This window comes from Clinocottus analis, unplaced genomic scaffold (assembly GCF_023055335.1).
Source record: "Clinocottus analis isolate CAN_PGR_092001 unplaced genomic scaffold, fCliAna1.0.p SCAF_23, whole genome shotgun sequence".
Lineage (NCBI taxonomy): Eukaryota > Metazoa > Chordata > Actinopteri > Perciformes > Cottidae > Clinocottus > Clinocottus analis.
The window spans coordinates 7,815,113-7,832,168 of NW_027175965.1; the positions used below are offsets into that span (position 1 = coordinate 7,815,113).

General features: G+C 43.9%; 1 protein-coding gene across 2 annotated transcripts in view; it reads right to left on the minus strand.

The window, feature by feature from the left end:
* nek7 (NIMA-related kinase 7) overlaps positions 1-17,056 on the minus strand; it is a 53,608-nt gene that overhangs the window by 10,064 nt on the left and 26,488 nt on the right. The window contains exons 4-9 of one of the 2 annotated variants that reach the window (XM_068589625.1): positions 16,903-16,965; positions 13,020-13,130; positions 9,971-10,079; positions 8,958-9,065; positions 2,680-2,774; positions 1,011-1,447 (exon numbers count right to left, since the gene is read on the minus strand). In XM_068589625.1, coding sequence (XP_068445726.1) covers positions 1,334-1,447; positions 2,680-2,774; positions 8,958-9,065; positions 9,971-10,079; positions 13,020-13,130; positions 16,903-16,965 — 600 coding nt within the window. In that variant the 3' untranslated portion in view covers positions 1,011-1,333. Of the gene's footprint in view, positions 1-1,010; positions 1,448-2,679; positions 2,775-8,957; positions 9,066-9,970; positions 10,080-13,019; positions 13,131-16,902; positions 16,966-17,056 lie in introns of those variants that run through there. The other variant, XM_068589624.1, reaches the window with a different exon arrangement.

Genomic DNA, 17,056 nt, shown 5'->3' on the forward strand with positions numbered 1-17,056 from the left:
AAAACCAACAGCAAAACAAGACGGGGAGGGGAGAGGAACGAGGGAAGGAGGCATGAGACGTGGGCACAGTCAGAGGTATGGATGGCTGAGCTCCTACAGGAAGGAGACACATTCCAGTAAAGCGTTTCCGAGACATTCTCCTCCCCTGCTAACCTTTATATATAAAACACGGCAACCACAAAGCATCCGTACAAGCCGGAGACCTACAGAGCGTGTGTGTAAAATGCATCTCTTTTACACAAAAAAAAAACACAGAGCTAAGGGGTGAGTGTGCGTATATGAGGTGGTTATGACTGAGAGCAGGAGGAGAGCGCTAGGAGACGGCAATCTCATCGACTGGCATGTGACCAACTTCCCTCTTTACCGGCATGATCACTGTGGGAGACAATCCCTGCGACTGCAGCACCCGTTTGGGTGAGGGTCAGGTGGGACAAAAAGTCAAAAAGGATCAAACAGAATAGGAGATGAAGGCAGACACGGAAACAATGACCAGGTATTGTTGGACGGACCCTTCGGACCCGACCCCCAAACTCCCAGGAACAAGAATGCATGCTCTCTCAAATTGAGCGATTTCACACATACTGGAACCAAACTCCCTTGGATACAAGACTCATACACACACACACACACACACTAGCAAAAAAAAAAAAATCCTCAGCCCCTACTGTATGTTCAAAAAAAAAAATCAATGATTACCAAAGGGATTGGGCAGGGTTTTCTGTGTGGACGCCTTATGCCTGCAAGTTAAATGAGGAAGAACGTATAGAGCGGGAAAATAGAGCGAAGAATAGGGGGGAGAGTTTTAGAGAGAAAGAGGCGAAGTTTTCTGATACTTAATACACTGCGGTGCCCTCTTACCGAGGCGAGAGGAAAGCGAGGGCCTGCTCTTCAAAGAGAATATGCATGGCGTGGTGAGCGCCGCTCTGGTAACAATAAGGTTGTAAAATCTTTATCTCCACAGGCTCCTTGCGCGGCTCACCTTGACCTGATGACTGGAGTTTTGAGTCTTTCCCTCTGAATGAACACCCTCCATTTTTTCCCCCCTTCTCTCCAGCAATCTATATCCCAGCTCATGCTATTTGTTATTTCCCCTTTCCATTTCTTCCTCTCTGCTCTTTCTTTCTAACTTTCTTTCTCCTCGTTTCCTTCTCTCTTAAGGCTTCTTCTGCTTTTCCCCTTCTCTGGCTTTCCTATATTGTTCCTCTTATAGATTCTTAAACTTTTTCACCTTGCATCTTTATTCCCTGCCTCCTGACCTCCTGAGGGAGCAACAAGTCTCGGTCTATGTTTTTTTTTTATTTTTTTCACTTTTGCTCTCTCCCCTTTCCTCTCCTCATCCCAGGTCTCCATCTTGCTTTTCTCTGAGCTCAGTCCAGGCTGTGACCCCCTCACAGTTGTCTTCAGGGTGAAAGTCATGAAAGATCAATGGACTGTGCCCCATCTGAAACTGTGAAACAATCAATGCTCAGGCTGCACATTCAGTACTATCATCGCTCCCTTAAACAAACCTGATCATCACGTGTGAGGCATCAAGTTGCACGATGGATCTCCAAATATAATTAAAGCAAGCCAAATGTCTTTTAATAGTGAACCAATTCAACCCCATTAAAATGAGCCTAATTAAATGACACTGTGCTGGTGGGGTTATGCAACCATCACACCTGCACAAACTATGCAACACAAGTGACATAAACTAGAGAAATTTTTTTTTTTTAATTAGAAATTAAGTAGGATAACGCACACACAAGAAAAAAAAGTACAAAATCAGAATGTGACCTACAGCATCCACTGCTTTCAGCCAACCACAGCCCTGCATTGTCGGGAACTAATTAGCATGAAGGACTGTGGTCTCTCTGCAGCCATGACCTGCACGCCGAGCTCCAACTTCCTCCTCGCGCGTTCTCCACCTCTCCGTGCCGGAGGCGCTGGAGAGGAGGTGTAGTCACTGGTGCGTTGAATTGCAGCCCAAGTGATCGGAAACTCAGGGGAGTTCAGAGAAAAAAAGAGGAAGGAAATGCGAGGCTTTTCTTGACCAACAGTGTCTCTTTGAAAATGTATGTGTCTGCATGTGTGTGTGTGTGTATGCAGTGCTTGTCAAGGTTGGCAAGGTGAAACATCAGATTGACTGCCATCATCCATGTCTATCACTGTTCTCTTTCCTCTTTGTTCCCTCCTCTGTGTGCTCCTCCCGGGCTTGTTTCCACTCAGTGTGGTCGACATCAGAGCCCTGTGGTGTTTTGCTGCCGACTAATCAAACTAGTCAGTGTCACTATGTGGACCTTATCTAAAACACATGGCCGTGTCACTTCCCTTCACTCGCCGGCTTTTCAACGTTCAGCAGGTTTCCCAGGCTAAAGAAGTTCAACTCAAAGAGTCAAAGAAGTAAGAAACAGGAGGATATGCAGGGAATAAAATGTACAATACAATTTGAATATATTACTACTATGTATTTAAGTGTGTATTTCTTATTTTGCACATTATGACTTGTAGTGGAGGTGAACACAATACAGTACAACCATGTGGGAACGTGCGGGCGTATTTGTATGTATTTTCTTACAGTGCTCTGTTGCATTGAGGACGGTTTGTTTGTTTGTGTGTGTGTCTGAGCGGATGTGTTCTCACGTCACTCCCACAGTCGACTGCAGGGTGACAGTGTGTGCACACATTCCCATAGTTTACCTCGTAGAGCAGGCATCCTAGCGACCAGATGTCAGATTTGAAGTTGTATCCGTTTTCATGTATCCTCTCCGGTGACATGTAGTAAGGAGTACCCACTGGAACACAGAGGGAGAGAGGGAGGGGGGGAGGGGGGGAGGGCGAGAGAGGAGGAGGAGGAGGAGGAGGAGGGAGCGAGAGAGAGAAGGACAGAAAGAGATCGACAGAGGGAGAAGAGGAGAACAGGACAAAGAGAGCGAGCGTTAACATTTTGCAATGCAAACCCATGCTTTCCTGCAGTTCATCACCATCACTGACACACCTCACACAGCACAGAGAAGCAGGTGAGCAATGGAGGTGTCGTCTCACACTGAGACACATTCACAGGTTGGAATACTCAACATATTTTAGAGGTTAATAAAAGGACACTAGAGGGAGACTTTCAAGTGTGCTGCCTCTGTTAATTCTTTTGTAAGGTTATATTTGAGAAGGCTTGATATCAACATGCATACCCAGACGGTACATCACAAAGTTGCATACGCACATGTGTACAGCAGACATACTCACGCACGCAAAAATATGCATGAATCAGTTCTGATTACTGGGGCTTGGTAATGATCTGAAACAGTAGTCAGAGAGTACGCCCGGGGAGCAGCGTGGAGCCTGAAAAGTCGGCCAGTTTCTGGTTCTGGTTTGGAAACTCTTGAATCCCAAACTGCAGCGCGGGGACTGGCAGAGCTCCAGAGAATCAGACCTTCACCCAACTGGACACGAAGACGAACCACAGCTCCACGCCACGCCCACAAGACGCTGCAGGACGCTGCGGAGATTTGCTGCTTTCTTAGCAGAGTCCGACTGGCTGGTTTTTTTGCGTTTGCGCTCTGTTTGCTGTGTTTTCCCTTGTAAAAGTCGACCAAGCAAATCCAGCAGAAGTTTTGTATTAATCACATATGGTTAAAGGATGGAAACTTTACCAGCCCTCTAACCAGCGCTGAGCAGCTCACATTCCACATCCTCTCAAGCAAACATGGAGCGTGGAGACTTGCTGAAATATGAAGAATGTGAAACCTCCATCAGCGGCCCTCGCTGCACATGACAATGCTTCACGTGTTTACAATAATCAACATTGTCTCGCATGCTCCTCGGGATCCATACTGTTTATTAACCTGAAAACTGATTTGTAACGCTCCAATATTTGACTTAGATTACTAATTTAGTTCCTCACATTTCAACTTTAACTGAATACCAAGTCTGACTCTAATAAGAGATACATGACCGAGCATGGCATTGTTTTATTTGAACACGATTTATGACTTTTATAGTGAAATTAAGTGAGCCCTATATGTTCACTCTAAGCCTGTGGTGTCCAGTATTGATCAGTACAATCCAATATGACACCAACTCATTTTGAGGATGTACACATTCATCAAATTAGCTTGTGGAGTAGTTAAATGTATTTGACACAACAGGTGGGAAAATTATGGAAAAAAATAGGGGGATCTTTTCGTAGCTCGCCAGGAATTTCCCAAGCGGCCTGTTTATGCTTGACGCCCTTCTGAAAATGGCGTCCCGATGGTCCACAGCGGCCGTCAGTACATTTTGAGACACTGTATTCTTCTCAGTTGAAACGCTGCGCACATAACCAGAGGTGGGTTTGAGTCTGAGCCTGGTACGAACCGCTGGAAAACCAGGCGAAAGAAAGTCTGACCAAGTATTTGTTTGTTTCACTGGTAGCTATATTGGCCTGTGTATTTCAAAATAAATCATTATATCTGTGGACTTAAAAGTTGGGTTTTATTTGGTAGCCTCGTTGCCCTGGCATTTGGCCAAGTAGCTTCACCCCTAAAAGGATCTGAAAAAGCTGATATATCTAATTTATACAATGCTTTGAAAAAAAAAAAAAGTTCTGCCAAATGAATGCACGCATGTAAAGTCAAATTCATTGTTTTTTTCCTTTCAGAAAAGGAACTTTTTGAGTGTTTTATAACCCAAATACTCTCGTCCCTTCTGATAAACAACATGTGTGCTTGGAAACCTGTAGATGGAGCGATGAGGAGGAGTTTTTACAAGATGCACAAACAGTCAGAGTGAGCTTGGTAGGTGAGAAGAGCTCTCAAGTGTGAAGAACTCAGGAGGAAAGTCGGTTGGCAGTAAAATAGTAGGAAACCACTGTAACTGCACACTCACCCACAGCACTCACACGTGCACACACACTCACACACACGCCATTCTGCACATTCACGGGTTGGAGGAAACTTAACTAATATAATCGCAATTAATTAAACTATTAAGGAGGCTTTTAGATTTGAAGCCAATGACAAGGAAATAAAAAGTTAGCGCTTTTTCATTTTGGTAAAGACTTAATTGGGTTGAGAGAAAATGCTTTTATCTTAAATGTGTGGTTTTTAATAATGAAGTGTTACCTGTCATTCCAAAAAATAATCAGCATCGGCAGAGAGGAAGCAAGAGAGAGCAAGTGGAAGAATAAACAGGGGACTGCTGTTTTAATTGGTCATCAGGTTGGTATTGTGTGTTTGCATGCGCTTTGCATGCATGCGTGTGTGTGCGCGTGTGTGTGTGTGTGGTGTCTCATGGTGCGGTCTGAACAAGCTCCCCTAAGATTCATTATTAGTTGATTAAAAAGAATCAGCCTCTCTTATGCTAATAGTGGTGAAAAAGGCGGCGGCAGCGCCGGGTTTAGACTCCTTCAGCATGCTAAATCAAGGGCACATTACTTATTCATGCAAATAAATTGAAAGTCATGTTGGGATTGATTTCCATTATTGTGAATGGCTGCGACAACACTGTATTCTGTAGGAAACAGGCTAATCGTTGCTGTATAGGAGGTGAGATGTATAAAGAAGCCCACACTTCTAACCCTTTGCTGAATGAAGCAACATTGGTGATCATGTAATTACACTTATTGATGCTTGCTGCAATTTCCTCATCAGCAATTTTAAACTTAAGGCGTTTTACACAACCTTTTACACGCTGTGATGCATTTCATAGGGAGTTTCCATTCATTCTCTAATCTAATCCGCGCTCTTTTACCAGTTGCTGTATGTTAATTTAAACAGAGAAGCAGGAATCTGCTGCAATCTCAAAGGCAACGATTTAGTTTCTCATTCAGACCCAAGGCAGGAGTTTGGAAACCTTTGCTCTATCGTGTTCTAACAAATAAGCCTTTAAGTTTGAGGCGGCAGCACAGCCAGAAGGACTTAATCTCATAGTCAGAAGGCGTTCTCTGTATTCCCTTATATTCCCCATTATGTTTTTCTTGGTTTTCTAAATGTCCTGCTGAGCCCTCACCCCCAATTTGGCGCTCCACCTACCCCTCTCTGTTTCACGACTTGCTTGCCTCTATAAGATATCCAAGACTTTATAAAGGCCTACATGTTGAAATAGTCATAATTATTTTCAACATAAGCCTCCCTGAAGTCTCTCTGCTTCCATCTTGTTCTCCCTCCTCCTCTCCTTTCCTTTTCCTTCCTTTTCCCCCGGTACTCATCGTTAACACCTCTCTCATTACAGGTGTTAATTGCAGGTATATTATACTACTTATTACTGCCAATTGGATTGCATCAGCTTTCCTGTTTAGTCTTTTCCTCTGACTCTTGCCATTTCCCGACGTAACCATCCTCAGCAAGAAAGGCAGTGTGTCTTTTGCATGCTTGTGTGTGTATTTTTTGTCAGCCTTGTGTCTCAGAGTCTGGATGTGTCACTGAGTGTTTGTCCGTTTGAACGCTGCAAAATCTGCGTGAATGTGCATGATTATCTTACTCTGTGTGCGTTTGTGCATGAATTCAAGCCCATGTGGATACGCACATGCGTCTCTGTGCACACATCTGTATAAGAGACAAAGAGCCTGTGTCTCCAGTGTGTGCAAGAGTGAGTAAGAGATAAAAAAAAAAAGAAATGTGTGCACGCGCATGTGTGTGTGTGTGTCTGCAGGCTGCTGATCGGCTGAGTTGAAAGCCTGCGAGCTGACAGGCTGTATGCCTGGACCTCCATCTCATCTCCACCACCCTGCTCTACTGTTCAGCTGGGTGGCTGGGCTCATTACAGATCCACGCTGGCACGCAATTGCACACGCACACACACACACACACACACACACACACACACACACCTCTTCCTCACATTCTTTCTATCCTTCTCTCTCTCACTCACTCTTGGTTTCCTTTTTCTCCTCCATTTTTTGTCACATTGTCATATTCTCCCCTCTTTTCTTTATTCGCCTCCTTCTTACTCTTTTCTTTCTCTCGACTTTCCTTTTTCTTATTTTTTTCCCCCCATGTGTCACATTCTCTCCTCTCGCACCCGGCACATTCTACCTTTCTGTCTCTCTCGTTCTCTCTAAAAGTCAAAGCACCAGAGGGAGGGTCAGAGGGAAGGAGAAGTGAGGACTGAGAACGGCAGCAGGAGAGACGGATATGTGGCAAAGAAAAAGACGGAGGGGAGATCTGCTTTTTGAGAAGAAGAAAAAAAACAACTAAAGAAATGGCAAGGGTAAAGCCAGGGACAGAGGGAGGAGGGATGAAGCGGTCCCTTGTGTCATCCGGTCATGATTACCTAGGGACATCATCCAGCTTTTACAGTGCAAAATCATCTACTGGATACATCCTTATAAAGTTTAAAAATTCTTAAAGGGATATAAAGTGCATATACAATGGATTATTACAAAATCTGCACACTTCATTTTAGTTCATTGTATGATCTCAGGACCAGCAAGACTGCTCTAGATGAAATGCATCTGTTTCACTCACTCATTGCAACATGACACTATGATTTGTGTAGTTTTCTGTATTGAAGCAGTTGCTTTAGATTAATGATGACAGTTTTCCAGTTGACCCTCGTGCTCGTGGGGCTGCGAATCCCCCGTCCGCCTAAAGAGGGTGCTGTGGATTCAACATTTAATGAGCAATCGCAGACGCTTTTACCCGACTCTGCTGGCGCTGTGAGCGAGCTTAGTTGATAGGGCCAACGTTGAGCTGATCATGTGATTCACACCTTCTCAAAACAGCTGGGCCGCTGCTGCACAGGGGCTGAGAATAGCTTGCTGTTTGTGGTAATAACAGTTTGACATAGGGAAGTGCCACTGTGTGAATGACAGCCTTTATATTTGTCTGTGAAGCAGCTGAAACTACTGAGGGGATGTTTGATGGCACAGTGGAAACATCTCTACGATAATAGCAATCTGTGTATTACTGGACGTGCAACGGCTCACAGTGAACTGAAGACATTCATTCCAACATCCAACAAAGGAGGCCAGCTACATATCACAATCAAAAAGATCAAAATATGTACAAATAAGTACGCAAATGTGTACCTGTGAACCCACATTTGATCAAATTCGACACAAAGAGCATAACACATAATTGTCTGATACAAAACATTTGATTATTTCTAGAAATAAGTATTATTCTGGATTCATTTCAAACACCAGTTTCTAACAATGTTCCTTCATCTCGGTTACTTTTTGGACTCTGCAGCATTACAGTCTGCAGTGTGAGGCTGAACGACAAGAAAAAGTGGAGGTGTGCATTTATAAAATAGGGCAACGGGATAAAGGCTGGTAGGAACAGGCTGTTAACAAATATTTGTGACTTAAACACTAGGACACCCTTGAACTAAGGGAGATGTGTGTATGTGAGTCTCTGTGTGTATTAAACTCTATGTCTCCTTTAAAGAGAGGCAAGTGAAATGTTTGGTCGGTTTGGTTGCATGTTTGTTTCCTAAAGATTTACAGTAAAACACCATGAGAGTTAAATAATGCATTTAAACGCTCGGCACATTTGGTCTCAGGTTTAGTACACTTATATTTCTTAAACTAAGCCAAATGTACTCGTCTTAATTAGTGTGGGCTACAATTCTCACTTCTTTGAAGAAGAAGAAAAAAAAAGTCACATGATTTATTTTCTGCAAGTGACAAACACACCCATCAATGCCAACAGTAACAGTGATTGTAAAGTTTGCTGGCTTGTTTTATGGTACACAGTCACAATCAGAGCTGTGTCGAAGGCCTCTGCCCTGTCTTCAACTGTGTTAGGTTCAAAGGTCAAGGAAACAGGAAGTGGCTAAGTGGCCTATGAAGGGGCTGGGCACAGACGTGGCCAGGCAGCATGACTACATGACACATGGCTCGGGGCTCACCACGCCTAATGAAACACATCAAACATTGGGTGATTACTGGGGACCGCTGAGTCTAAGTGTCTGTGTGTGCATTTGTGGGCTCATAAGGGGAAGAGTGTGCGTTTACGTGTGTATTTTACACACAGTACGTATGGACTGTAGTAACTTACCTAGCGAGTGAGCAGCGGTGGTTTTGGAGCTGAAAAATCGGCCCAGTCCCAAGTCTCCTAGCTTCACTACTCCTGTCGCTGTGATGAAAACGTTGGCTGGCTTGATATCTGGAGAGAAGAGAGCAACTGGTTACGTAAAAAAAAAAATTCGAAAGAACTGTTTAAATTGCTAGTGGTACATTAATGACCATATAGAGATATCATGATAAACAAATGAAGTGTGTCCACTGTGTGTGTCCAAAAAATGAAATGTGGAAAAGCTTCAGAAAACATGACTGTGTTACATGCATGAAGAGTAAAATGAATGTATTAATTTCAGTGAAAGTGGGCGTTAAACCGTTTCTGTTGCATTTTTTATAAAGTAATGTTAACGTGACCGACGTCAGCCTTTGAAATTTACTGCTCTAATATAACTGTAAGCGTCTTTTGAATGGGCGGTCTCTGTTAAGTGATCATTAAAGTGCAGAGCTCAGGGTTCATTAGTGTCCCTGTGTCCTAATCAGAGTCAGCCGAACGGAAGTACACCACCTGTGTGTGTGTGTGTGTGTGTGTGTGTGTGTGTACATGTGCGTGCAGCAGCCTTTGCGCATGGATCCAGGACTTGAGTTGACTTGGCCCTACTAAAAGCATGTGGGCCCATAAACACTGTGTTCTCTGGTCTATGTGTTGCTTAACACCTACACTCGAGCCTTCTGACATATGCAACACGGCCGATTACTCGCCGTATACCACAACTTCTTAAGATGGCTTACAGAGACTTTAAACTTGTTTGAGATGGATTGTTCATCGCAACCAACAACACCTTCATGTATAACACTGATTCAGAACCACATCTCATGTTATTTGAGCTTTAAACGTTCATTAAAGATTAAAACTTCCCTAAATTGATGACATAACATATATCATCTTGTATTTACAATGAGCAAATATGCCAATTTCTTCTTTGTATTGTTATGTGTGTATGCTTATGTACAGTTTGTGTGTGTGTGTGTGTGTGTATGTATAAACACTACCTCTGTGCATGACTCTCCGGGAGTGCATGTGTTCGAGCGCACTGCAGAGCTGGACAAAGTATTTCCACACAGTTCTCTCTGGGATGAGCCTCCTCTGCTTCTTAAAATGCTAGAAAGTAAACACACAAACACACACACACACACTTACTAAATCAGAAAATAAACCCGACATTAGCATACCTGAAAGAAGGGACAAAACACATTTTAATAGGGTGGGAAAAGGTCTTCTGTGGCACGGAATACAATTTAAAAGACGGCTGCAAAGTGTTTGTGTCTGCGTGTGTTTATACGGCATTCAACCTGTCCCCAGCTCTCGCTCGGCTGCTAATGCAACCCAGACCACCCTCCTCTCGGACTCTCAGCCTCACTGAGCTTCGTCTCATTTTCTCTCTGGCCCTCAATGGAAAGCACATGCATTTTTAGGCACATAGGGAAGAAATGTGTGGTGGCTTCCAAAACTCTACCATCTGGCATTTAGCTCTTTTGTTAGGTACAGCTTTTCAGTGGCATGTTGGTTCCAGTGGATTTGTTTTCTTTTGGATGGCAGAGTGAGTCGTTCTGAATCATCAAGACTGGGGTTCAATCCAGAGAAGCCACAGTGACGACAGAGACTCAACTTCGGGCCAAATGGCTCATTGATCGACAGTGACAATAATCAAGTGAGGAGAGGGGCTCCTCCTCGTACAGGCGTGGTTAAGACTGAACCGAACCAACGGGGATTGTCTGCGGTGTCCCCATTGCTCCATTTAAAAGAAAGGGAAGCCTCGACTCTAGCCAGCTAGGATATGGCCAAAGACTTTGTACTGTACGTACAGTTTGCATACTACTTGGAAATGTATGTTACGCATCAGGAACAGAAATACAATCCATCAGAACTGCTGGTGCATCAGTTACTGTGTGTGTGTGTGTATATATTTTCAATGAAGCTACACTATTCATGACACCGCATTAAGTAATACAATATACAGTAGGAAGAAGGTTTATCTAGTATAGAAATACAATGATATCTCCAGTGTGATCGGGAGTCAAGGAAGAGATTACGTCCCCAAATATACATTAAGACATAAAGCGAGAGAAAAGAAAGAGAGGGCGATAACAGATAGCGAAACAATAGAAGAAAGTAAAAGAAAGGTTGTCGGTGATGGTGAGAGATACAGAAAACAAAGGAAGGTATGAGAGAAAGAGAGGGATAGAGAGAGATAGATGGAGAGAGGGAGGGATAGACCTTGGCCTACATGCAAACAAAGCCTTAGTGAGGAGCCATTCTTCCCTTGCCCTCCTATTTCCATATCAGAGGACTGTTTGATGTCAATGGGGGAGCACATAAGCGCCCACCAACACCACCACCACCACCACCACCCGCCTCTCTGTGCCTTTAACAGCAAACACTGCACATGCAATATTCTGTAAGTGCATGCAAATCAAGGACCATTTGATTTCATTTGAATTCTGAGATGGTCAGAGAGAGAGAGAGAGAGAGAGAGAGAGAGAGAGAGAGAGAGAGAGAGAGAGAGAGAGAGAGAGAGAGAGAGAGAGCAGTAGAGAATGAGGAAGGGAGAGAAAAAGGAGAAGAGTGCAGCGTGGAGGACGAGAAATCAAAAAGAATAAAAAATGTTAAATTCATGCAAGGGAGAAGAGGGAGGGGGGTCTGTTTTACATATGGTACACTGTTCAAATGTGTTTACTTCACATTACAGCCCAAGAAGGGGGGCTAAGCCACGGCACGCACCTCTGGACCGCCACCGTTACATTAGACACACAAATCGTTTCGAACTGTGAAGGAGACAAATGGTGAGAAGTAGAGGCATGGACTTGTGTGTGTGTGTGTGACTGTATGTTGTCAGTCGCCATAAGGAGATGACACAGTCTGAACGCTCCCAGCATCCTCGGTAGCTTAGCTAAGATAGCAGTGACGCTCAGTGGGTTGTTATCCTACCTCTTCAGGCTGCCTTGATACATCTTTGTAAAGTGCATCTCTGAACATCTGCGTGAGTGTGTGTCTGCACATTCTTTACTTACACACAGTATGCCATATGTATGAATTCAGTTCAGTGTGTGTGTATGTGTGTGTACCAGATACATATCACTGGTGCATGTGTGTGTGCTAAGCCTGCCATGTTCACTCTCTTGTACCGTTAATCCTCGCCTCTCCTAATTTGCTGTGTTGAACTGTGCGGATGTGGAGCTGCTGAGTATGACTGCAAACAGGTTGTCGAGCTGCGCCGATACAACGCTGCGGCATCATTTATGCATGGTAGAAGAAGACCAGGTTTTTTTTTTTACGTGCACACCACAAATGTCTTATACTGTCAGGTTTATATAATAACTGGGGGTTTGGTCTAACTCAAAGATGAATAACAGTGTGAGCCACTTTTGAATGAGCCTGTTCCTTCCACTACAATTACAACAACACATGGTCAACACAACACATTTATGTGGCTCAAAGTCACTCAGTATGCACTCAATTTGAATACACAATCAAATACATGTTGACCACAGAAATGATTACATCTTATCTGAGGTAGATCTATGAATGAAAGCTGACGACAGCGTTTGTGGCAAGTACCTCGAGTTTAATTAAAACCACACAAAGTATGCTCAGTATTTGTTCATATACCCCCTACATACAACACATGCTGGAACTTTATGACCATTTATCATCGCCTGATTCTTAACAACTTCCCTCTCACAGTCCACACAGAGTGCTGGGATTAATGGGCTCGCCGGAGGCATTATATTAGGTGGTTTTTGGATTCAGTAAGGAATGGATGATTCAGATTGACTCAGTGTCCAGGTTGTGAAAAGACGTTTACAACCACAAACCACTGACTTCCTGCCTCCATTCCTTCAGTTATTGAAGTCCACGTCAGCAGCTTCCAGGAGACCAAATGTGTGAACTGATTAGTCTATCAGATATTGGATATACCATAATTTCCCTGTTCCCCAACAGTTTGTATGATAAAGAAAGTCAGTTGAGTCTGTGTCTGTGCCCGTGATTGAATGTTACTTGTAGTATATTATGGTATATTATGACGACAGAGTTCCTTACCTTGATCATACGTGAGAGGTCCCCTGCATCGGCTAGCTCCAGGACTATATTCAGCTCATTGTCCTCAATAAAAGATGCATGGTACTTTATCACGTTGGGGTGGTTCAATTGCTATGGGAGAAGATAAAAAATAAAAAAAAATCACATGTCATGAAAAGAAAGAAAAAGCCAACAGAAGACATGTTGGTGACACTTGTCACTTTAAGGGCTTCCATGGTCACACTTCCTAATCCAAGAGTGAAAATCATTCATCGTTGAGGCTACAGACAGTAGCATCATCTTTTTGCAGACTTAATATACAATATATATATTTATATCAACCCCATCAGCTCGTAGAATAAACAACATGTCATGAGTTGTGCATTCCACTGTTCTTTCACTACCAATTAAAACAAAAACAGTTGAATCCATATTTGGAAGCCCTATTTTGTAAGGGTGGACCTAATGAGACGGTTTTGTCCTCCACTGTGACAAAGCTGGGTGACATGTCAAAACAACCCCTCAGTCTGTGATGACAACAACCCATGTGTGAAACACGCACACACACAAACACACACGCGCACGCACACACACGCCTGACAGGCTGACATGGCTGGCAGTCAGAAAAACAAGCATCCCCGGCTCATCTCTGGCTGAGATTCCTTCCTGTTGGTTGGTCAATAAGGCAGGAACAGCATTCCCTGTAGTAAACAAAAAGTCTCCATCCATCCAGAGCAAGAAGAGAAAAGAGGGAGGGAGAGAGAGAGAGAGAGAGAGAGAGAGGGGCAATGAAGGGAAAGAAACAAATGACACAGTGACACAGACAAGCAAAAGAATGATGGAGACAGATTGAAGAGGTAGGGAAAGAGAACAAAGGTGAGCAAGGGAAAGAAAAGAGCACGAGAGTAATAAGGTGAACACTTCTTATAGTCGGCCTATGGGTGAGCAGAGTTGGAGAAAAGGCGGAGGGAAAAGGGAGATGGTGATATGTGGAGAGCTGGAGACATGGCAATGTTGGAGAAAGAGGGGGTGGAGAGGAAGGAGGGGAGGGGGGGGTGATGTGAGCAGACAGAGCAGTGTGACACACGTCCTCCACTCGGCTCCGCTCTGCTTTCTCTGCTGTGATTAAAGAAATGTTCATGCTCCGGATGATGCCAAGAAAAGGGGAAAGGAGCACACAGTACAGTACACTAGGCAACACTCCACTCTCCACTCCGTCTCTGCATCCCTCCACAGTCCCCTCTCTCTCTCTCATTCGTTCTCTTTCTCATGTCTCCATCTTTTCTTGTCCCTGCCTTGTCCTCTCTCTTGCCAGATGTATTTTTGGCTCGGAGTGGCAGGTCTGCACGGCTCCAGACTGTAACACAGCCAGGGAGTGATGATAAATCCCCCCCACAACCCACTCTCCTCTTCCACAACTTGAACCTCAAGTGGAAGATACAGAGAGAAGTTCACATGCAGATGTTTATGTAAATGATGGATGCAATACAACAATCATTCATTGGGAAATATCACACACAGTCTAGCATGATTATGTAATTACACACGCTCGCTGAGACTCACCAGTGTGTGTAATTACTTAATCATGCAAGACTCGATGTGATATATTTGGTGAGCTGGTGATGTGTTTCAAAGAAGAACAAGATACTAACTAATTCAATCTGATGGTACACAATTAACCATGATAATAAATTAGGTTACAGTGTATTTATAAACAGAATTACACGCTCAAGAGGAAAGCAGCTGGTAGGAATAGGAATAACAATATTAAAAATAATTCCTTCAGTTGAGGAAGATGAATTAAAAACAGCTTCTAATGTCCATCACCAGAATAATTTTAATGCCATATTGATATTTGGCAATTCACTGAACAGGAAAATGAGTAGACATGCAATGTTGGGTTGTTTATCCTTTTGAAGGGAAAACTATGAAAAAGAGAAAATATCTACGAAACTTGCAAAATAAATGCTCATAGAAAGACCGAAAGATGAAAGGGAATTTATAGTTTGTGTGTGTATCAGGTTAAACGAAGCTGGTTGCGGGCCAGTTCTCCGTCTTGTGAGTAAACCGCTGGTACAACGTAATCACAAGCAGAACCCAGACATGCACGCTCACACACACACACACACACACACACACACACACACACTCACACTCTCTTACAGAGACATAAAACACAGAGAAGCAGACACACACAGGCGACTTTTCACTGCTGATTAGGACCAATCATTAGTCTTCAGAATATAATCCAGGCTTGATAGTAACCCAGCAACGAGAGGAATTCTCAACTGTGGGATTTCAAAGAATGGAGAAAATAGCAGATTGGCACGGAGCAGACTATTTCTGCAACCGACATGCCGATCGGCGTGGATTTAGACAAAATGGCCAGAGTGAGAAGCGAGATTCTCCAGTTGAAACCACCGTGCCAGAACAGGAAAATACAGATGAACGAGCAGACATAAACACAGACAGACAGACAAACAAACAAATAGGCAGACTGTTGAAATGCCATGACTGAGAGTGTGTGTGTGTGTGAGATCACGTGCCAGTATGTGTGTCATTCCAGTCGGTCCATGCCAGTGTGCGTCTCATTATTCTGATTTGGCTGTGTCTCTTGTTGGCCTGTCTAGTGGGGATAAGGCACAGGGACTGTCTCTCTCTCACACTCAGCCCTTTATTATCAGGCTGGCTGTGCAGCACAGGGTCGGGCATAACTTCCATCTTCACTAGCAATCAGTTTACGGGATGAAAAGAAGGGAACAAAAAGCTCCGAGGTGGAAAGACGAGCAGGGAGGGAAACCGGGAAGAAGGGATGGATGGAACGACATAGCAACGGGGTGAATAAGACAGAAGGGGAAGGACACAGACAAACAGTATGGAGGGAGAGAGTCCATGTAAGGAGAGGGAAATAAAGGAGATGAGAAACACAGTCACCTGGCAGGGTGCGACATTCAACCCAACCATGACCCCTTTTAGGAGGTCAGAGATACAGATTAAGGCGAATCCTGCTGTCTCGTGCCGTCAAGCCACTGATCTGCTACTCAGATTACATCTCTCTACAGGGCCTCGCCCGCATCGGAGTATTGTTGTCTTTGATTGGCCCGACGAGCCCCGGGAGCTTCAGTGATGTGTTTGAGTGGTACAAACTAATTGGTTTTGTTTTCTTCCCTAACGTGGACGTGCGAGTGTGTGTGTGTGTGTGTGTGTGTGTGCACAAACCGCCTGTGGCGCACAAGAATGCGCAGAAAGGCTTCATATATGGAGGGAAATGCTACCAGGAACACACACATGCACAGCATCAAACCACAAACACACAGAACTTTGACACACATCTAGGATCTTGCAGACAGGGGGAAATATTGAAGCTGTCATTAGTTTGTTCATTAGAGATAAACCCAGCTGACATATGTTAAAAGGTAGTTTGATAAATGAAACCACTTCATTGGAATAAAAAAAAATATACATAGCAAGATTAGGAAAGGGAGGAGGTAAAACATCAAGAGACTCATGAGGGAGACTGCTAAATTTCCATGCTGATGCACTGTTGCCCAGCTCTAAACATTACAAAAAGATAGAAAAAAGCATTTAAAAAAAAAAAAAAAAGAGTCAATGTGAGCCTGGAGGGATGTTGCACCCCTGCGTGCACACACACATACACACACGCAGTAATACACATGTACAGTCACACACACACAAACTCATTCACATTCTCAAACACCCCTCTGCAGTCATAACCATGTAAGGAAGCACGCACACACGTGCATGTGCCCACACATCCGACACACAAATCCAAACCGGCTGGTGCAGATCAATTGTTTTCCTGTGGTGGAAGGTCTCAGCTGAGGCACCTTAAGAGAACAGAGCACAGCGCATGACGCCGTCTCCCTCCTCTCTGGTTCTTTACCTTAAGGAGATCTATTTCTTTGATGCAATCTTGCCGAGCTTTGGCATCCATCAAGTCGAATATCTATCAAGAGATCAAAAAGGGAGAGAGAGACAGAGAGAGAGAGAGCGAGAGAGAGGACAGAGAGGGGTGTTATGGCATATTCAAGAAATGT